The sequence below is a fragment of the Rana temporaria genome, chromosome 2 (assembly GCF_905171775.1).
Source record: "Rana temporaria chromosome 2, aRanTem1.1, whole genome shotgun sequence".
In the NCBI taxonomy this organism is placed as follows: Eukaryota; Metazoa; Chordata; class Amphibia; order Anura; family Ranidae; genus Rana; species Rana temporaria.
Genome location: NC_053490.1, coordinates 138,672,456 through 138,695,243, shown reverse-complemented (window position 1 = coordinate 138,695,243; position 22,788 = coordinate 138,672,456). Strand labels below are relative to the sequence as shown.

The 22,788-nt window shown below is 43.9% G+C and overlaps 1 protein-coding gene across 2 annotated transcripts in view; it reads left to right on the top strand.

Annotated features, from left to right (window-relative positions):
* The window catches only part of CACNB3 (calcium voltage-gated channel auxiliary subunit beta 3), a 264,611-nt gene that overhangs the window by 220,946 nt on the left and 20,877 nt on the right, over window positions 1-22,788 (top strand). For both annotated transcript variants that reach the window (XM_040341192.1, XM_040341191.1), the window contains 3 exons: window positions 11,996-12,054; window positions 21,439-21,548; window positions 22,470-22,621. In XM_040341192.1, coding sequence (XP_040197126.1) covers window positions 11,996-12,054; window positions 21,439-21,548; window positions 22,470-22,621 — 321 coding nt within the window. The remainder of the gene's footprint in view (window positions 1-11,995; window positions 12,055-21,438; window positions 21,549-22,469; window positions 22,622-22,788) is intronic.

The following is a 22,788-nucleotide window of genomic DNA, read 5'->3' as shown; positions in this document are numbered from 1 at the left end:
ACACCCAGGGAACATACTTAACCCCTTCCCCGCCCCCTAGTGTTAACCCCCTCCCTGCCAGTGGCATTTTTATAGTAATCAATGCATTTTTATAGCACTGATCGCTATTAAAATGCCAATGGTCCTAAAAATGTGTCAAAAGTGTCCGAAGTGTCCGCCATAATGTTGCAGTACCGAAAAAAAATCGCTGATCGCCGCCATTACAAGTAAAAAAATATATATTAATAAAAATGCCATAAAAATACCCCCTATTTTGTAAACGCTATAACTTTTGCGCAAACCAATCAATAAACGCTAATTGCGATTTTTTTTATACGAAAAATATGTAGAAGAATACGTATCGGCCTAAACTGAGGAAAAAAATCGTTTATTTAATATATTTTTGGGGGATATTTATTATGGTAAAAAATATTATTTTATTTCAAAATTTTCGCTCTGTTTTTGTTTATAGCGCAAAAACTAAAAACCGCAGAGGTGATCAAATACCACCAAAGGAAAGCTCTCTTTGTGGAAAAAAAAGGACGCCAATTTTGTTTGGGAGCCACGTCGCACGACCGCGCAACTGTCAGTTAAAGCGACGCAGTGCCGAATCGCAAAAAGTGCTCTGGTCTTTGACCAGCAATATGGCCTGGGGCTTAAGTGGTTAAAATTCTTCTGGAAGACTGTAGCTCCTCTTTAAAGTGGATGTAAAGCCTTACAAATACCCAGTGAAGTGAATAGCCTCAGATGATACACAAAGATGAAACAAATCCTCCTACATAAGTTTTACATGTATATCTGCTGTCTTCAGCTTTATATACTGTTCAAAAAGTACACGTCCTGTTAGAATTTTCTCTTCCTGATTCACCTGTGGGTGTGTATTCTTGCAATACAGTGTGAGATAGCTGATTGGAGGAAAGGCATACACCCCCCCCCCTCTCCACATAGGAAGAAAAAAGGAAGAAACAATGCAGAGATGTGCTGTGAATAGACCAGCTCTATGCTAATCTATGTATAGCACCCACCCTGACACAAAATTCAGCCTGGTTTTATCACAGTTGAAGGAGAACTTGTCAGAAGTTATCATGCTGATAACGAAGAACGGAGCAGGAGAAAGCCACAGGACTTAGGTCTTTGAAGAGAGATAAGAAAACACTGCAGATATATGTGACCTCAAAAGTGACCTCAAATTTCATGAATGGGGTTTAAACTAGGGTTGTCCCGATACCACTTTTTTTAGGACCGAGTACAAGTACCAATACTTTTTTCCATGTACTCGCTGATACCGATTACCGATACTTTTTTTTAAAATGTGTCCATGTGTCCCCAAATGCCCCCTCTCAGTCCGCTCTCGGGTAAAAAAAAAAAGTATCGGGTGAAGCATCAGTAACATTTGCGCAAGCACAAGTACTCACGCAAATGCTCAGTATCGGTCCCGATACCGATACTAGTATCGGACAACCCTAGTTTAAACCCCCTTAAAGTTACAATCAGTAGAATCGGTTTGTTTGTGTCTATCCAGATTATGCAATACTAATACCTGTAGTAGAAATATGTAAAATAATTTAGTTCTGTTGCGTTTTTCTTATTTTTCCAAGTTCAGGAGAGGCCCAAACCTACATTGTAAAAAAAGATATAATAAATGGATCCTTTAGTTTTATAACTTATCTAATACATCAATCTGGTACAGAGATAAAATGTGTGTTTTGTTTTTATGCTTTTGTGTGATACGATATAAAACATCACTTTGTAAACTAGAACTAAAAAAACCTCACGGACAAAATGATTGGCTTCTGGAGTAATAAAAGGGTTTGTAAAGGAAACATTTTTTTTATCTTAACCTCCCTGGCGGTATGATTCTGTCAGAAAAAACATGCTAAAAGCGGTACCATTATTTGCAAGGAAATTTGGCGTTTTATATTGTAGGTCTGTAATTTTTAGAAATAACTCACTTAAATCTGACCAAACAAGCTTCTAATAGGCATCCCGGGTATGACATTTTTTTAAAAACAAAATTATAAATTATAATATAATAAATAATTATAAATAATTATAATAAATAATTATAAATAATTATAATAAAAATTATTCAATAATGTAATCAAATCAAAATCACTGAAATTTGCTCAGTTGCAGAATTGTTGCTGTCATTATTTTTTTTTTTTTTATGACGAATTTCCCCACAAATCGCTATCGCACAATTCTGCAAGTGATTATAATTTATTATCGCTGTTTTTTAGCTGATCTAAAACTATTTTTGACATAAAGGGACACTTTTGGTTGCTATGGACAATCTACAGTTTGCAGGGAGAAAGAAACGTTTTTATTATATAAAATGACATGCATGACACAGGACAGACCACTAGGGACAGGGGGGGTGTGTTTTTTTTACATACAGTACTGTAATCTATAAGATTACAGTATACTGTATGTAAGGTGTTTGTTTACTTTTTTGAATTTGGCGCCGTTCTCCGTCCCCGTGCGTCGTAACGTCGCAGGGAACGGAGATCGGCGTCACACGGAGGCACTGTGTGAATCGAGCGAGGTCCCGCTCGCTCACACAGCGCGGTGGCATCGCTGGATCCAGGGACAAGGTAAGTAACTTGTGCCTGTGGATCTAGCGAGGCAAGCCCGTGGCTGACACGGGGTTACCGCTCGCAGCAGGAAAATCTAACCCCGTGTCAGACACGGGAAGACCGCCAGGCAGGTTAATAGCTTCCTTTACCTTAATGCAGTGCTGTTTTCATGTCCTCATTGGTCGTTTTTGCTCTCAAGTTGCTGTAATTCTTCTCTGATCTCCACACTTCCTGGTTGTCTGTATCCTGATGACCACAGTACTGGGAGCTTTTTCTCTGTGGTCACTAACTTCAAGGAGGTGTGATTACTGTGTGTCTATTTTCTAGTTTCATTTTCCAAACCATCACTGCTCTATGGCTCTGTATGCTCTGTACAGCACAGAGGCAGGAAATAACATGCAAAAACGGAAAAAGAAACTGCAGGTACATTATATGATTGATTTTTATCTATTTTTAATTGTTTTTAAAAGGAATCAGTTAACTATTATGGCCCAGATTCACAAAGCACTTACGCCGACACCTAAAAACAGGCTACACCCCGCCGACGTATCTTGCTTACACCGGCTTAGGGTGAGCATCCCAGGCTGGGAATATGGTGCCGCTCCCATTGATTAGCCATTCAAACATGCAAATGAGGGAAATACGGCGATTCACGAACCTGCGTGTGCCCGACGCAGGCTACACGAGGTGTGCGTAAGTTGTACGTCCGGCGTAAAGTTATTCCCCATAAAGGAGGTGCAACCCAGCAACAGACATGCAAAGGTCTGCACCAGGGAACACAAGCCGGTGTATTTTACGTTGGATGTGTGTCTGGCTGGGCGTAGGTTACGTTCACGCCGTACGCAGTGATCCGTAGTTTAGGCAGTTGTTCCGACGTGGTTGTGAGCAGGCACAGGGGGATGCGTCCATGTCACGGCGCGTGCACAGTTCGTGATACGTATCTTTCTGGCGCTCGGCCCATCATTTGCATGGGGTCACGCCTCATTTGCATTGGTCACGCCCACTTCTACCTACGCCGGCCTGTGCCCTTGAAACCTACGCCACGCTGACGCAGCGTTGGGAGCAATAGCTTTTTGAATTTGGCACCGATCTTCGCCCCATGTGCGTCGTAACGTCGCAGGGAACAGAGATCGGCGGCACACAGAGGCACTGTGTGAATCGAGCGAGCACCCGCTCGCTCACACAGCGCGGTGGGATCGCTGGATCCAGGGACAAGTAAACACTGCCTGTGGATTCAGCAAGGCGAGCCCGAGTCTGACCTCGAGGTTACCGATCGCAGCACAAAAATGTAACCCCGAGTCAGACTCGGGAATACCGCCAGGGGAGTTAAGCTACTGAGCTCTTTAAGAACTCTTTCACACTGACAATGGGCCATGTTAGCAGTAAAGCACTGCTAGTTTTAGCAACCAGCGATTTACCGTTGTTTTAGCGGCACTATTCCGCCGGTAGCGGGGAGCTTTTAATCCCCGAAGTGCTTTGCTGGCTCTTCGGCAGCGCTGCCTATTCATTTCAATGGGCAGGGGCGGTGGAGGAGCGGTGTATGCTCCTTCTCCTTTCACTGTGTACCCCTTGTAAATCACGAGTAAATGAGAAAGTACACATTCTAGAAACTTCTGAGTCTGAGTCAGTGAGCAGACATTTTTGGAAAACAGAGGAAATGTGTATGTATCAGAAAATGCAGATTACTCTCACCCGTTAAGGTCTGCAACAGTAATGGCTAAAATAGCTAATGTTTTAATGCATCATCCAAGAGAGCTGAAAGTATATAGTATGCTGTCTTCAATTTTAAGGCATTTTGGAGTGCTATATATGATAAAATGTTTGTTCACAGAGAAATAAAACAAAAAAGGCTAAATGTAAAATTAGATTCTGCTTCACCAGTTAGCTCTTGTGCTTTTTTCATAGCATCAGCAAACTTTTTGGCAATCCAGAAATACACTGTATCAGCAGATATGGCTCTCCATTGCTCCTATGAGAATTCTACCTACAAGAACAAAATATTGTACATTAGGAATACCGCCTCTGTACATTGATTTTCCCAAGTAAAAGTAATATTAGCTATACAAAGTGCAATATTTGACTGATTACACAATTGCATACTGTACATTTGAGCCTTCTTGCAAAAAATCTGTATTCTTCTTACACTGTAAAAAAAATAGTGTGCTGAGTCTACTCAAAACAATTGAGGCAACTATTTGCATCAGCTTTTTAAGTACTGCCAACTAAACTTATTTTTGTCTGACTCATTAGACTATTCATGTTTTCAACTTGGTTAATTTAAGTAAAGCCAACTCAATTTTTTTTTCAATTTACAGACCATAGTGTTTTAAGTTAGGAATACATACCTTAACTTGTCTGGAACTATGGGCCAGATTCACAAAAGGGATACGACGGCGTTTCTCCTGATACGCCGTCGTATCCCTGTTTCTATCTATGTGACTGATTCATAGAATCAGTTACGCATAGATATCCCTAAGATCTGACAGGTGTAATAGTTTTACACTGTCGGATCTTAGGATGCAGTACCGCGGCCGCCGCTGGGGGGAGTTTGCGTCGTAAACCAGCGTCGGGTATGCAAATTAGGAGTTACGGCGGATCCACGACGGTTTTTCGCGTTTGCTACGTCGCCGCTAGTCAAGTTTCTTGTCGCAAAGTTACACTTTTTTTTTAGGTGCCTTAACTTTAGTCAGCAAGTGTGTTGCTGTCTAAAGTATGGCCGTCGTTCCCGCGTCGAAATTTAAAAATCAACGTCGTTTGCGTAAGCCGTCCGGGAATACGGAAGTACGCTACGCGCGTCGCCGTTCAAAAAAATTACGTCACGGCGCGCAAAGCACGGCGGGAGTTCGGAAACGGAGCATGCGCGGTAGGTCCGGCGCGGGAGCGCGCCTAATTTAAATGGCACACGCCCATTTAAATTGGCCCGCCGGAGGCCGCGGGCGTAGTTTTCATCGCAAGTGCTTGGTGAATCAGGCACTTGCGATAAAAAATAGCGGCGGTGTAACTTATCTAGGATAAGTTACGCCGCCGCGATTCTACGTGAATCTGGCCCTATATTTTTAAGTAAAACCAACTAAATTTTTCCAGTTTGTACCCCTTTAAGTAAATGTAACTTAGAATATGGAAATGCAAATACCTTAAAGCGGGGTTCACTCGAAAAAAATAAATTAACATTAGATTGAGGCTAATTGTGGGAAGCACAATCGGGTGTTTTTTTTAAGCCTCTAAGGCTGTCAATCAAATAGGAACGCCCAGTCCCGAAGACCATACCCGGAAGCCGCGGAGAACATCTATCTCTAAAACGGTAGGTACTGCATTGATTTAAAAAAAAACACCTGATTGTGCTTCCCACAATTAGCCTCAATCTAATGTTAAAAAAAAAAATTCGGGTGAACCCCCGCTTTAATAGTTTTGTCTAGATTACTCAATATTATACATTATTTTCGTAAATGTAAAAGGTGCGTTTTAAGAACTAATGAAAATTAAGTAAGGTACTTAAAGTAAATTAATTAACATTTACTTTTATGTTGAAAATTATAAAAATGTTATGTTAAAATTACAAGCCGACAGAATCATTTTTATCAGTGTAATTTGTTTCACTCATCTATGTAGCGATAATGTTTATTCTGCAGTGATTTACAGAGAACACTGAATCAATGTATTTCTCTGGAAGTCTTTGGATTCTAAGTGGAAACTGTAAAACCAAGAGGATCAGGGGAACATTTATATATTTACCAGCAGTGCAGAACCTCTATTTGTTAGTTCCCTGGAAAATTTGAACAGTTCAAACCACTTGAAGGGATGTTTTTAAAACGAAAGTTACTCCTAAAGCGTATCTAAAACCCCAAAACTAATTTTTAGCACATTGCAGTTTACTAAACCTTAGATGAGGTGCCTAACTTTTTATTAGTCTTTTTCTCCTTTATTTTGACCTGGTAATTCTTCAAATAACAGACTACCTTTCCCTGGTTGGCCTACACTAAGGCCTCGTACACACGGCCGGTTTTCTCAGCAAAAACCAGCAAGAAAACTGCTGGCAGAGCTTTCTTGCTGAGAAAACCGTTCGTGTGTACGAGGCTTTCAGGTTTCTCGTCAGGAAATCTGTCCAGAATCTCGACGAGAAAAAAAGAGAACCTGCACTCTTTTTCCTCATCGAGATTCTTGTCGGCCTGTTTCCCGACGAGAAACCCGAGAGTGTGTATACTTAGCTGTCGCCGTGGAAACCCGCACTTTCGAGAAATGACTTTGATGCATGTGCGGTAGCTTCCACGGCATAGGTAGGGTAAAGCAAGATGGCGGCGACGGCATTGAATGTGACGAGTGCATGCTCGATGAGCTCGTCGTACGCAATGACGTCACCGCGTTCTTGCCTTTCAAGAGAACCACGGCTCTTTTGAAATGTCAGTGTGTACACTCGGGTGGCAAGAGATTCTTGGCAAGAATCTCGTCGGTAAAAAACACGTTTTTTTCCTGACAAGATTCTTGCCTGTGTGTACGAGGCCTAAGAGCCGGTTCACACTGGGGCACCACGACTTGCCGAGCGACTCAGCAAGGCGAACTGCCCACAACTTCAGAGGCGACTTGCAAAATTACTTCTGTATTGAAGTCAATGTAAGTCGCCCTGAAGTCTTCCCAAAGTAGTACAGGAACTTTTTTCTAAGTCGGAGCGACTTGAGTCGCTCCTATTAGAATGGTTCCATTGTACAGAACGGAGTGTGACTTGTCAAGCGGATAAGTCACCTGACGAGTCGCGCCTGTGTAAACCGGCTCTAACTCCTCAGCTGTATCAATGGAGGGAGCCATGATTGCTTCCCAGCCGGCATTTCAAATATGTCTACCTTTGTTTATTTCCCATTATATTTCTTGGGATTAGTTTACATAGGAAAGATACCTTTACACTTACAGAAGGATGCAAGAATGTTACTTTTTTGGCAAAATCAACAGGTATTTTCGATACTGGTTGAAAATGTTCTTAGCCTAAAAACTGAAAACTAATGAAGATACCACATCAATAGAATGATAAGCTGCAGTATTATACATGTTTGCCAATGTAACGAGCTAGTTATCATTTAAAGCACCTTGTTGTTCAGTTTTATGTACAGTGCTGTGCAAGCGTTTTAGGCAGGTGTGAAGAAATCTGCAAAGTAAGAATGCTTCAAAAATATATTTTGTTAATTTTTTTATCAATTTACAAAGTGCAAAGTAAAAGAATAGAAGAGAAATCTAAATCAAATCAATATTTTGGTGTGACTACCTTTTGTACACACAGTTTTGAAGGAACTTGGCAGGTAGGTTGTTCCAAACATCTTAGAGAACTAACCAGAGATCTTCTATGGATGTAAGCTGTCTCAAATCCTTCTGTATATTCTTGTAATCCCAGACAGACTTGATGATGCTGAAATCAGGGCTCTGCAGGGGCCAAACCATCACTTTCAGGACTTATTGTTCTTCTTTACACTGAACATAGTGCTTAAAGGAGTTGTAAAGGAAAACATTTTTTTGCTCAAATGACTGTTTACAGGGTATAGAGACATAATAGTTAACTGATTCCTTTTAAAAATGATTAAAAATAGATAAAAAACAATCATATAATGTACCTTAGTTTCAGTTTCGTTTTTGCATGTTATGCTGCCTCTGTGCTGTATAGAGCCATAGAGAAGTGAGGGTTTGAAAACGAAACTAGAAGCTCTCAGTACTGTGGTCCAAAGGAAACAGACAACCAGGAAGTGTCCAGAACAGAGCAGTATTACAGCAACATCAGAGCAAAAACGAACAATGAGGACATGAAACCAGGACTGCAGTAAGGTAAAGGAAGCTATTTAGCTAAAAAAAAAATCCTTTAGTGACCCTTTAATGATGTTGGTTATGTTTGGGGTCGTTGTTCTCCTGTAGAATAAATTTGCACTCATTGGAATCCTCCCTGATAGTATGGCATGATGGATAACTATATGCTTGTAGTTTTCACATTGCACTTGCTAAGAAACATGCCTAAAAGTTTTTTTTACATTTTTTTTATGGAAAATACAGTAGTAGTCACACACACATACACACTCAGTTTGAACTGGATGGACTGGTGACATTAGTCAACCTTACCAGCTATGTAACTATTTCCAAGATGCCACCACTATCTGATCCGTTTTGGATGTACTGTCATTAGCACTTGTTTGTGTATATGGCCATCAAAATTTAAGATAAATTCTTAAGTTAAGTTAAGATTATTCCTTTATTGTTTCTATATTTATACATTTTGTTTTGTGAGGACCTGAACTGGATTTTTCTGCTGTTTGCATTAGATGTCTCTATTTGCTCTAAGCCCCCATTCACACCTAGGCGTTTTGTCGCCTGTAGTGTGACGCCGCTGCCGCCAGAGGGATGAAAACACATTTCCCTCTATGGAGATGGTTCACATCTCCACGCCGGACGCCTGATGCCTGCCGCCTGAAAAAAGGTCCCGGACCTTTTTTTCAGGCGGCTTTCGGCGTTCGGCTAGGAGATGGGAACCATCTCCATAGAGGGTGTAATCTTGGGGCACATCTAGGCGGACAATACCGGCGTTTTGTCGCCGCAAATTGCGGTATAAAACACTGCTATTTGTACCGCGATTTGCGGCGACAAAACGCCGCGAATTTGTCTGCCTAGGTGTGAATGGGCTCTTAATCGTACTTTTAGGATCAGCACCAACAACCGCCAGGCCATGGTGGTCCAAAAGCACAGGCTGATGTTTTGGACAAGGTTGCAGTTTTTAATTTAATCCGTGTCCAGTGGTGGCTCGTGTTTTTTTGCTTGGGGGGGTGGTAAACAACCACCCTCCCTCTGAGGCACTACAAAGCCCCCCTCCACTCGCTTTCTGATGGTCGGTCCACTTACTCCATCTAGGCAGTGGGCATCGGGCAGCAGTGGGGATCGGGGCATTGGGAGAAATCAAGCTGCGGCAGGCATCGGGGCTTCCACCGCGCATCTCTTTCCCTCCTACTAGGCATCCAATAGGCATCTGTCCTATCAGCTAATCGAGTGACGGGTATCAGACCCACTTCCCGATTGGCCAGAAGGAGGATCAGTATTTCAACAGCAAATATTAACTCGCTGTTGTAACACCTGAGTGGGCTCATAGCGCAATGCTCTGCGCCACAAGCCCACCCTATTTTGAAGCCTATTAGAGCCTCTGACGCATGACTAGGTGGTGTCGGCCGTGATAGATAGAGCATGAATAGGGGGTGGTGGCCGTGGGTAAGAGAGGGCAGCGCTCGGGTGCCCCTAATGGACAAGCCGCCACTGTCCTTGTCCCCATCAGTATTGGCCATGAGGTATTAATAATGGTGACAAAAGTAATGCCTCGTACACACAATTGGAATTTCCGATGGAAAAAGTCAGATGGATTTTTTTCATCGGATATTCGGACTGTGTGTATGCCCCATCTGACTTTTTACATTGGAAATTCCAACAAAAAAAATCGGAAATTCCATTCGTCTTTATGGAATTCCGACGGAGAAAAAAACATGCATGCTCGGAAACAATTTAACGCATGCTCAGAAGCATTGAACTTAATTTTTCTAGGCTCGTCGTAGTGTCCGTGTGTATGCAAGACAGCTTGAACGGAATTCCGTTGGAAAAACCCATCAGAGTTTATTCCGACGGAAACTCCGATTGTGTGTACAGGGCATTAGGCTTCTCTGATATATTAATGTGTTTGTTCTTTGTTACAGAGATAGGAGCATTGTGGAGTAAAGCAACTGCTCCTTAGTTCAAAAAGTGGGAGTTGAGGGGGTTAGGACATTTTATATAAGTGTCCACTGTGATGTTCTTTTGGTAGTTCTACCAGGCATACAGTACCTTGAAAAAGTAATCATACCCCTTTAAATTTTCCAAAATTTGTCATGTTACAACCAAATTTTATTGAGATTTTCTTTTACAAAGTTTTTATTGGTAGAAACGAAAATTCAACAGATTAGTGCATAAGATGAAGAAGAAGATCCCAACAAAGGGATGCTACATATGTGGTACAATGTTCATCAGTACAATAAAAAACAGCAGTGATACATTGCGATAAAAGTCGTTCAATGCCCCAGAGTATACTGCATAGTAGGCAAAAGCTCGGAACACCAAGCGATATAATATCAGATAGCATAGCATAGCTTGAGCAGTGAAGAAGACAGTGGAAGATAAACTGACATTTTAACTGATACAATCGTAAACTAAAAAAAAATGTGCATGGTTATTGTTGTGTTAATTTACTAATTGAAAGTCATCTGTCATATGCCACTTACTTAGCTCTGTGTTTCTGCAAAGTTCAATTCACAATTGAATATTAAAGATGTATGCTGAGTCAGGCCTCTTGTTCACAGGCAAAGTAATAATGTGTGACAGGAATGAGCAATTCTGCAGCCTCTTATACAACACATGATTATGCAAACTAGTTGGCTTTTTGCTGGAAAGACCCTAATTACTGCATTAGGGAACACTGATGTGAGACTTGTTTTGGAACTCATTAGAGGCAACGAGAAAGATCTGATAAAGTCGCAGCTTTTTTTTCTCCGGAGAATGAGAGGAGGCCTAATAACAAGTGGACCCAGCCTAGGTTAGTCAGGCAGCGCCTGTATTAACATTCATAGTGGTCCTCTGTTGATCTGCCCATAGCTGATGCATGGTATAGAATCTGTACAGACCTTGGATAATTGACATATCACTTTCAAGGGAAAGGGGCTGTTCAATATGTGAGGCCCCGTACACACGTCCGAGAAACTCGACGGGCAAAACACATCGTTTTGCTCATCGAGTTCCTTGTGAAGCCGCCGAGGATCTCGGCGAGCCAACTTTTCCCATTGACTAACGAGGAAATAGAGAACATGTTCTCTTTTTGGCCCGACGAGATCCTCGTCGGTTTCCTCGGCGAAAAGTGAACACACGACCGGTTTTCTCGGCAGAATACGTCTCCCATCGAGTTTCTGGCTGAATTCTGCAGAGAAAACCAGTCGTGTGTACGGGGCCTTACTCTTCTGTGAGGCTCGGCTGAAGTATGGAAGCTTTGGGACCTGCCTGCTGCCATAACTTTTGTGGCACGCAAATAAAATAAAAGTACTTGTGCCATAGTAGGTTAGTCTTTGTTGCAGTGACTGAAATAGTTAAGACTATGACAAGGAAATTAACTCCTGGAAATATTGATGTAAAAGAAATCATGGCTTTTGAGCCAAATGGCAGCTGCAGTCTGCGGCACAAAAATGCATACTATTATAAACTGACAACTCTCCAAATGTCTTGCTAATTTAAATTCAGACTGCCGACTGCCCTGTAACCCATAATGCAGTCTTCATAAATTCACTCTGTAGACTGCCTGCTAAAATGTCCCTTTTTTTGGACTTACAGGTTAACCTGACGATTGGTTATCTGTAGACCCAATGTGCAGTTACTAGCAAAAACCTAGCAGCATTTCTTGTTTCCTCTTCTAGGTGACAGACATGATGCAGAAGGCCCTCTTTGACTTCATGAAGCACAGATTTGACGGCAGGTGAGACAGTTATCTTTTAAACATCTCTATATTCCAAATTTGTGGATTTTGCTTTCTGAGTGCTTCAAACAGGCAGCAGTTTGTTCTTGGGCTGGTTGGTGCAAGAAAGGGTGGCATTTGTGATCTGCCATTTATGAAAGTTAATGAATAGATTGTTATTCAATAATTGAACTGATAACGATGGGTTACAACTTATTGTGCATCATTCTAGCTTGCTGCATTAATTCATCGAATAACCGGATACTAGGTTATGTTTTCCCTGATACAACAGGTTCTTTAGGTAATTGCTTGGCATACGCAGTATGAATACCCACTGCAGTTAGCCATGAAGCATCCAAGTGGCACGAAGAGTTTATTAACACGTTGGATATATTTTTTACCACTTTTTCATTATTCCCTCTGATATCACAGTACCAAATTCTCATGTTCACTTTATTTTTTATGTACTTATCAATGTTATTATGATTTTTTTTTAGCATAAAGGATCATTGAACACATTCCTTAATGAACAATTATCATAATCTCTTGTACTAAGAGAAGTGTTCCATTAAATCAGCTGGTTACACATTTATAATGCCCGCCCTAAGCTTATTAGTGCTCAATGAGGGAGAAAGGTCAGTGGGTTTACACCTAACATAATCCTGCATTCAACTTAATGATATATCGCTACTGATATATAAGGCTATCTTCTTCTGCTAAGGAATTGATAGAGACAGCACAACCCATGCAGCTTTACTTTATTGAATGCATGTCATAAAGAAGCATTGTGACACTGTCTCCCACACCTTCTGGTAAAGTGCATTTCACATTCTAACAGAGACACATCATTCTAAAAACACTACATCCGTCTATAAAAATACGCTTATTTTTATGGTGCACCGTGACTTAAACTGCAGAGCACACAAGTAAATATTAATATACTTCTTATTATTATATTTTCATAAGTCCTCAGGGGTGTAACCATTTTCTTTATCCTGGGTAGGGATGAGCTTCGTGTTCGAGTCGAACCCATGTTCGACTTGAACATCGTATGTTCGACCGTTCGTCGAAATACGAACGTTACGGGCCGTTCGCGCCAAATTCGAGTGGCACGTCACGGCCCATAATTCACTGCGGCATTGCAGTGCATTGCTGGCTGATGATTGGCCAAGCATGCACTATGACCCGCATGCTTGGCCAATCACAGCGTGCAAAAAACAGAGAGCCAGGTGGCTTTGGTCAATTATGGCTCAGGGGGTTTAGTACACGCCCCACACTATAAAAGGCCGCTGCAGGTCGGCCTTGTGTAGTGGGTTGCGGCAGTGGTTAAAGACAGACAGAGAGAGAGAGACAGTGTAATTTTTTTCTAGGTAGATAGAGCAGGCAGGCTAGTCAGTTAAAGTTACAGTGTGTAGAGGATATATATGCATCCCAGGTGTTGTACATATATTTATACACTGTATAGTTTAGCTAGATCAGCTATTCCTAATTTTCTGGCAGGCAGTTGATTGTGCTAGCTGCAGTATTCTCACGTGGTGTATTGCCTGTGTCCTCTGTAGTTTGCACCTAAAGCTACTTGGTGTGTACTGCACGTGTCCTCTGTAGTTTACACCTAAAGCTACTTGGTGTGTACTGCACGTGTCCTCTGTAGTTTACACCTAAAGCTACTTGGTGTCTACTGCACATGTCCTCTGTAGTTTGCACCTAAAGCTACTTGGTGTGTACTGCACATGTCTTCTGCGGTTTGCATCTAAAGCTACTTGGTGTGTACTGCATGTGTCCTCTGTAGTTTGCACCTAAAGGTACTTGGTGTGTACTGCATGTGTCCTCTGTAGTTTGCACCTAAAGCTACTTGGTGTGTACTGAACGTGTCCTCTGTAGTTTGCACCTAAAGCTACTTGGTGTGTACTGCATGTGTCCTCTGTAGTTTGCACCTAAAGCTACTTGGTGTGTACTGCCGTGTCCTCTGTAGTTTGCACCGAAAGCTACTTGGTATGTACTGCCCGTGTCCTCTGTAGTTTGCAGCTAAAGCTACTTGGTGTGTACTGCACGTGTCCTCTCTAGTTTGCACCTAAAGCTACGAGGTGTGTGTACTGCCTTTGTCCTCTGCAGGCCATTAGTATGTCTGGAAGGACAACAAGGAGAGGCAGAGAGTCACGAGGGCAAGCAGGCTCTGCGTCTAGAGGCAACAGTGCTGGTCGTGGACATGGTGCATCCTCATCAGCACTTGGCCGTTGGACACGCTCGTCCTTGTTTTCGGCAGCTGGCCATGTTGAGCCACAACATGCCGAAGACTTGGTAGAGTGGATGACCAAGCCGTCCTGCCAAGGTGTCCTCTTCCCTCTGCTCAATGGCATCAGTCACTTCTTCCCTAGCCCCACCATATCCTCCTGAGGAGTCCCCCGAACTGTTTGAACACAGTGTTGGGTACATGCTGCATGAGGATGCGTAGCGTTTTGAAGGCTCCGATGATGGTACACAGCTAGAGGAAGGCAGTAATGTGAGCCCAGAGAGAGGGGGTGCCCAAGAAGGACAGCAATCTGACAGTCATGTTCCCCCAGCTGCAGCATACTGCCAGGTTTTCTACAGTGATGCGGAGGAAGGGGATGATGAGGTCACTGACTCAACGTGGGTGCCTGATAGGCGAGAGGAGGAGGCACAGGCACATCTCCAACGAGGCAGGATGCCCTCCAGGGGCCAGCTTAAGGGCAGCACACTGACTGCATCACAACGCAGAGCTGCGCATGTGCAGGGCGCTGCTGTGTCTCAGCGTTATTCCAAAAGTTCTTTGGTGTGGGCCTTTTTTGAGACGAGTGCATCAGATCGCATCGCTGCTATTTGCAACATATGTCTCAAGCGTATCTCGCATGGCCAAAACATCACCCGCTTGGGCACCACATGCTTGACCAGACATATGTCGAACTGCCATGCAGTTCGTTGGCAAGCGTACCTCAAAGACCCACACCAAAGAACAAAGCGGACCTCCGCTTGCTCCTCATCAGCTGGGATCTCCAACCCCACTATACCCTCAGTCCTCTCTGAAGCCTGCACTGATAGGACTGAAGGTGTAGAATTAGGTGTGTCAAAGCCTAGTACATGCGGGCAATCTACTATCGGTATACTGATGGCAGATTGTACCAGGCAAATTTCCCTGCCCCAGCTTCAACTGCTGCCTTTTCAGTTGGTAGATTCTGCCCCCTTCCGTGAGTTTGTGGAATGTGCGGTACCTCAGTGGCAAGTTCCCAAATGCCACTTTTTCTCATGGATTCCGGCTCTCTAACGCCATGTCGAAGGCAATGTCCATGCCTCGCTGGACAGGGCGGTCAGTGGTAAGGTGCATTTTACCGCTGACTCATGGTCCAGCAGGCATGGACAGGGACGTTACCTATCTTTCACGCATTGGGTGACTCTGCTGGCAGCTGGGAAGGACACAGGACAAGGTACAGTAGTGTTGGAGCTTGTTCCACCACCACGCCTCCAAAATGCTACCACTGATTGTGACACACCTCTCTCCTCTACCCCCTCCTCTTCTTCTTCTTCCTCTGTGGCCTCCTCCTGTGCTGATGTGTCCTCGGAACCAGCGGTGCTCCGTAGGCGTTCAAGGGGCTACGCAGGTACGCAGGCAAAGAGATGCCATGCAGTGCTTGAGCTGGTGTGCTTGGGGGACAAGAGCCACACTGGGGCAGAGGTTCTGTCAGCTGTGCAGGGGCAGGCTCAGAGGTGGTTGACGCCACGCCAGCTTAAGCCAGGAATGGTGGTTTGCGACAATGGCACCAACCTCCTCTCCGCCCTGCGACAGGGAAACTGACCCATGTGCCTTGTTTTGCTCATATCCTTAATTTGGTGGTACTTGGGCAGGTACCCGGGCTTACAGGATGTCCTGAAGCAGGCCAGGAAAGTCTGTGTGCATTTCCGATGGTCATATAATGCCAGTGCTTGGCTGGCAGACCTCCAAAGGGAATACAACCTGCCCAAGAACCGCCTAATCTGTGACATGCCCACCAGGTGGAACTCTACGTTGGCCATGCTGCAGCGGCTGCACACGCAGCAGAGGGCCATCGATCAATATCTGTGCCAATATGGCAGCAGAACTGGGTCAGGGGAGCTTGGTTTTTTTTCCCACGCCAGTGGGCCTTGATCAGGGATGCATGCACTGTCCTGTCACCATTTGAGGAGGCCACGCGGATGGTGAGCAGTGACAGTGCATGCATCAGTGAGACTGTCCCTCTTATCCACATGTTGGAGCACACGCTGCGTGGAATAATGGACAGGGCCCTTGAGGCAGAACAGAGGGGGGAGGAAGAGGAGGACTTCCTTACCTCTCAAGGCCCCCTTTATCCAGACAGTGTTCCTGCTTGCCACCTATCACACAGGAATAGGACAAGGAGGAGGAGGAGGAGGATTGTGTCAGCATGGAGGTGGAGCCTAGCACTCAGCATCAGCAGCAGTCTTCAAGGGATCAATTACAGTCCCAAGGAACCCACGTGGCTGGGATGAGGTGGCTGCGGATCATGTCATCCTCAGCGACCCAGAGGACTCCACTCCGAATGCCTCAGCAAACCTACGCTGCATGGCCTCCCTGATCCTGCAAAGCCTGCGGAAGGATCCTCATATTCGTGCTATCAAGGAGAGGGATCATTACTGGCTGGCAACTCTCCTTGATCCAGGTTACAAGAATAAGGTTGCGGACCTTATCTTGCTGGCGCAGAGGAAGCAGAAGATAAAACATCTTCGGGAGGCCTTGCAGAAAGGTCTGTGCAACGCGTTCCCAGAGACTGGGGGGTTACAAAATCCTGGTCCTGGACAACGTGTTGCTGAGGCTTCGGTCAGTCACAGAATGAGGCGGTGGAGAAGGTGGCCGTCTGACCGATGCGTTCAGACAATTTTTTAGTCCGCAGCCCCAATACATTGTTTACTGTGAAAATGACAATTGCAGTTTGGGAGTTAACCACAAGGGGGCGCTGATGGGGTTATGTATGACCTCATCTGTATTTATAACTGTAGGGGGGTGTGGCTGTAGGTGTGACGTCATCGATTGTGATTCCCTATATAAGGGAACACACGATCGATGACGGCGCCACAGTGAAGAACTCACAGCTCTCCCCGTTCTTCAGCCCTGGGGACCGATCGCGGGACTCCAGCAGCGATCGGGTCCGCGAGTCCCGCGGTCACGGAGCTTCGGACCGGGTCACGTGCACGTGCCCGCGGCTCGCGCGCGACCCCACAGCTGGGCTTAAAGGGCAACGTACATTAAAATCGCTGCTCTAGAAAAAGTGATAGTTTCTAAAACTTTTTTTTCCATTGATACATGTTCCCTGGGGCAAGACCCGGGTCCCCAAACCCGTTTTCCGACGATAACTTGCATATTAGTCTTTAAAATGAGCACTTTTGAATTTGAACGTTCGAGTCCCATTGACGTCAATGGGGTTCTAAATGTTTGCGTGAACGTTCGGTCCGTTCGAAGGTTCTGGTGCGAACCGAACGGGGGGGTGTTCAGCTCATCCCTAATCCTGGGCACAGAACTTTTAATTCACCCTCTCGTTATTATTCAGATTGATTCCATTACTGTTGAACATTTTTGCTTGGCATTTCTTTATATCATTTTGATATTGCACCCCCTGTCCCTTCTGTACTCTAAGAAGCTGCCCCTGCTACGCTTCCTGCTAAGCTTAGCATAACTGGGCAGAACAGAACTAGGCATAGCTCCCAACTGTCCCTGATTTTGAGGCACTGTCCCTGATTTGGTCCTTGTTTGTCCCTCATTTTTGTCTGATCTATATGTAGCACTACCCACGAAGGAGCTGTTGGTTAGTTTTGAGTGGCATGTTACCTCTATTTCTCCACTAGGGTACACGAGAGCTGAGAAGAATTGCAATGTCCACACTTTAGATGTCTTTTTCTGTGCTTTATTACCCAACGAGGTAAAATAGTAAAAATAGTAGCAGCTGAAGAGGTAGAAAGAATAGAAGGTAGTAGATTCAGGCGTATATCTTGGTTTGGAAACAATCCTGCTTCCAGCAATAAACTTTCATCGCCACTCTAGCTAGAGTGGATATTGTGCACCTGGATAGGCCTCTATCACTAGCCTAGCAGCCAGAGTTTCACACGGAACTTTAGCAAAGTCTCTGCCACAGACCTTCCCAAAGATGGAGATATTCTTGGTCCAGAATCCTTCTTAACACAGGGTTAAGCACCCCGATCTCTCTTGAATAAACTTTAGTCAATTCAGGACTGACAGGCGATCATCATCCAGCCTCTCAGTAATGGTACATCCTTCGATGAAGACAAATGCCCCGTACGCACCATCACTTTATGTGATGAAAAAAAACGACGTTTTTAAAAACGTCACTTTAATTGACCGTGTGTGGGGGAAAACGTCATTTTATGTCTTGTAAAAAACGACCAAAAAAAATTTAAGCATGCTTCAATTTTATGTGTTGTTTTTCAAAACGTCATTTTTTACTTCACAGAAATTGACCGTGTGTAGTAAAAAACGTCGTTTAAAACGACGTTTTTTCACCCGCGCATGCCCAGAAGCTACTTATGAAGCAAGCTTCAATGGAAAAAGTGGTGAGAACGTAACCTCGCTTTGCTAGAACATTGTGAGGAAAACGATGGTGTGTAGGCAACTTCGTCTTTGAAAATTGAAGTTTCAAAAACGTCATTTTTTACTTCACAGAAAATGTCGTTTTTTTTCATCACATAAAGTGATGGTGTGTACGGGGCATAAGGCCTCTCCTGAGATACCAGCCTCGTGCTCGGTACTCCCCCAGATAGGTTCTTCATCGGTCGGCTTCCTCCCTCAGGACGGACAGCGCAGGACCACTTTGCAACTGCAATCCCAGTCCAACTACTGGGCCTACACAGTAGATTACTGCCCCGGACCAATGTGGTCCCAGAGCCAGGAACACTTGAACAAGCACCCCCTGGCCATGAGGGCCACACACAGGGGGTGGTGGGACGACAGACCAGCGATCGACCACAGCGAACCAATGACATCCGTTCCTTAAGTACTCTCCCCCAGCATGCACAGCGGGGTGACCAACCCCCACTGATTGGTTGCCGAGGAAAAACACGTAATGCACACTGACTTGACTGCTGCCACCCTTGGCCTGGGGTGGTACAGGCACCCCAGGCAGCAATAGTGGTCGCCTGCAACACAGCCCTGGCTGGAACAGAGGCCCAAAATTTGGAAACAAATCAGTCAGAGATAACTAATCCTCTGACTACCCTCTAAATTTAAAGCAGGGCCAGCAGAGAAAAACAGCTGCCCGCTACATATATATAGTTGTATATAAAATGCACCTTTTAGCTTTCAAAAAGTGTTCCCCAGTGATAAACCTTTCATCCAAATTCTGCATTTGTATATTTTAAAAGGCAATATAAAAAAATACTAGTGGTAACAAAAAATAACCCTTGTGGATTTAATTAACCATTTTTGGGTTAATTCTCCTTTAAGGGGTATGGCAAGGGGCGTGTCCTATGCCTTCATACATTTGCTAGTAGGTGTCCCTCATTCCCGATTCAAAATGTTGGGAGGTATGGAACTAGGAAAAAATATCAGTATTTCTGGTGCATTAGGAATTTAAACTATGTATGTAAACTGTAGTTTTAACCCTGAATCCGTGTTCATTCATTTCATTCTTAAATATTTGTTTAGGTGCCCAACTATATAGTCCTTGGCAGTTAATAGGAAAAAATCGTATTAAGTACCAATCGTGTAAACTTCTAAATTAATTTAATAAGGTATTAAATGTGCCCCAGTTCACATACATATTAATTAGGGTGTATTTATTTCTTATTAAAGCAGAGTTCCACCCAAAAATGGAACTTCTGCTTTATGTGATGGTGACCCCCTGACATGCCCTCTTTTTACAGGCACCCAGCTCCCACTTCCTCCCGGGGCTCCACGGCGCCGGAAGGAAGTTCACCTCTCCCCACTCCCTTCCTGCAATCTTCTGGGACACGTCACAAGTCTCAGAAGACTGCCCATTCGCAGCGCGGCTCGCTCATGTGCAGTGCGTGCCCGGGCGCCCACAGTAAGAATGCGCGCGCCGTGGAGATGAGGGGGAGAGAAGCGGGGCTTTGTTCGCCCGCATCGCTGGACCATGGGACAGGTGAGTGTCTGATTATTAAAAGTCAGCAGCTACACTTTTTGTAGTTGCTGACTTCTATTTATTTATTTTTCACTTTAAATTGCATAGTATGAGATTATTCTTATTTTGCTATGCATTGCTTTTGCCTGGTCAACATACCACGTACATGAAAGTGTGAACATTTGGGAGAAGGTACTGGTTATATACCAGTCAGTGTAGTTAATGATCCAATAACAGAACAAGAATAGTAATTTCTGTTATAGTGTATGTGAACAAAGGGCCAGATTCAGGTACAATTGCGCCCGTGTAACGTAAGCCGTTTACGTTACACCGCCGCAAGTTTTCAGTTTTAGTGCCTGATCCACAAAGCACTTACCTGGAAACTTGCGGCGGTGTATCGTAAATACGTCCGGCGCAAGGCGGTCCAAATCGAATGGGCGGGTAACATTTAAATTAGGCGCGCTCCTGCGCCGGACCTGCTGCGCATGCTCCGTTTCGAAATTCCCGCCGTGCTTTGCGCGAACTGACGTCATTTTTGCGATCGGCGACGTGCGTAGCGTACTTCCGTATTCCCGGACGTGTTACGCAAACGACGTGAAATTTTAAATTTCGACGCGGGAACGACGGCCATACTTTAGACAGCAATACGTTTGCTGTCTAAAGTTAAGGCACCCAAAACGACGACTAACTTTGCGACGGGAAACTAGACTAGCGGCGACGTAGCGAACGCGAAAAACCTTTGTGGATCGCCGTAACTCCTAATTTGCATACCCGACGCTGGTTTACGACGAGAACTCCCCCCAGCGGTGGCCGCGGTACTGCATCCTAAGATCCGACAGTGTAAAACAATTACACCTGTCGGATCTTAGGGATATCTATGCGTAACTGGTTCTATGAATCAGTCGCATAGATACTCTGAGAGATACGACGGAGTATCTGAGATACTCTGTCGTATCTGAGATACTCCGTCGTATCTCCTTTGTGAATCTGGGCCAAAGTTACTAGGATTTGTTCCATTTGATGGGCATTATAGGTGCCAGGAGGGCAGGCTGTTAAGCTGGGCAGAGATTTTCACCGTAAAACAGCATGGAGTTTGCAAAATTGTATTTGTTTATTGTTTGGTTAGATTTAGAAACTTCATACGTTGTATTTGAAGAAAGGAATCCGTACCCGTACATACCCTTTTTAATCCTATTCTTGGACTATAATATACAACCATAGGGGAATGCAACAGAAAACAATACCATTACAATATATAATATATGTATTTATAGTCTAATGTGTGTTTTATTCATTATGTCTTTTACAGGATCTCCATTACTCGGGTAACAGCTGACTTGTCTCTAGCCAAGCGCTCAGTACTTAATAACCCAGGACGGAGAGCCATCATTGAACGCTCAAGCACCCGCTCCAGCATTGGTGAGAACACAGACTGCGTGCATAGTTTTCTTCTGAACTGTTAAAATATCTCAGTTTACTTTATGCATCAAAAGTTTGGCATATTTATTAAGGGCAAAGAGAAATGTTTATGTGCTGAATTCAGTAACTTGGATACCAGCCTAGTTAAGTCTCGTCTATTAAGATTACTTTAGCTTGGTTGTTTTGGGTTCATGTGCACATCAGGGTATTGCCTTACTGAATAGCCCTGTATGGGCGACTATAGAAGAGTTAGATGGGTTGGCAGGAATGATCCAATCCTCTTTCATAGAAGAGTGTCCGCAGAGCACTCCATGGACATACATGTTTGGCTGAACATACAAGTTTATTTCAGTTAGGGAGGTGTGCTGGAACACTGGACATTTATAACAGGGGGAACAGTAGTGACTGGGTACAGATTTTCTATTTCTAGTTATAGAGAGCAGTCACCCAGCAGTAGTCTGATTCTTATTAAGTATAATGTTATGCCAGATGTCTAAATTCTTTAATGGTCTAGATCAGTGATGGCGAACCTTGGCACCATAGATTTTTTGGAACTACATTTCCCATGATGCTCATGCCCTCTGCTGTGTAGTTAAGCATCATGGGAAATGTAGTTCCAAGACATCTGTGGTGTCAAGGTCCGCCATCACTGGTCTAGATGGGTCCATCTCTGTCACAGGCAGCATTACAAACTAAGATGAAGATGCGATTTTCTTTGGTAAATTTCCTTAATTTATTCGGAAGGCTGAACGCAATGCATTTTTTTACCCTTAATTGCCTGGCATTTTACATTTCCCCTTTAGTAGTGCAAATGTCAATATGATCAAAGCTTCAGTCACAACTTATAGATGGCGTATACATTTTACTAAACCATAATATTACAGTAGATATGTTCCATAATAGAAACTTTTTTTTATGCAGCGGAGGTACAAAGTGAAATTGAGAGGATATTTGAACTTGCCAAGACTCTCCAGCTAGTTATTCTAGATGCGGATACAATCAATCATCCTACTCAACTGGCCAAAACATCCTTGGCACCCATCATCGTCTTTGTCAAAGTTTCTTCTCCTAAGGTAAACAGGGGTAGCTGAAGTGGCTTCCTCAGGCAATGGTGCCCTCCAGGCAGAATCATTGTAGTTGCCATTGGGCGTAACATATGCTCTGGGTAGATAAGTCAAGGTTTTTTATAATTTTCTGTATAGTTCTGAAGACCTAAAGAGAATGCATAGGGGTTGATTCA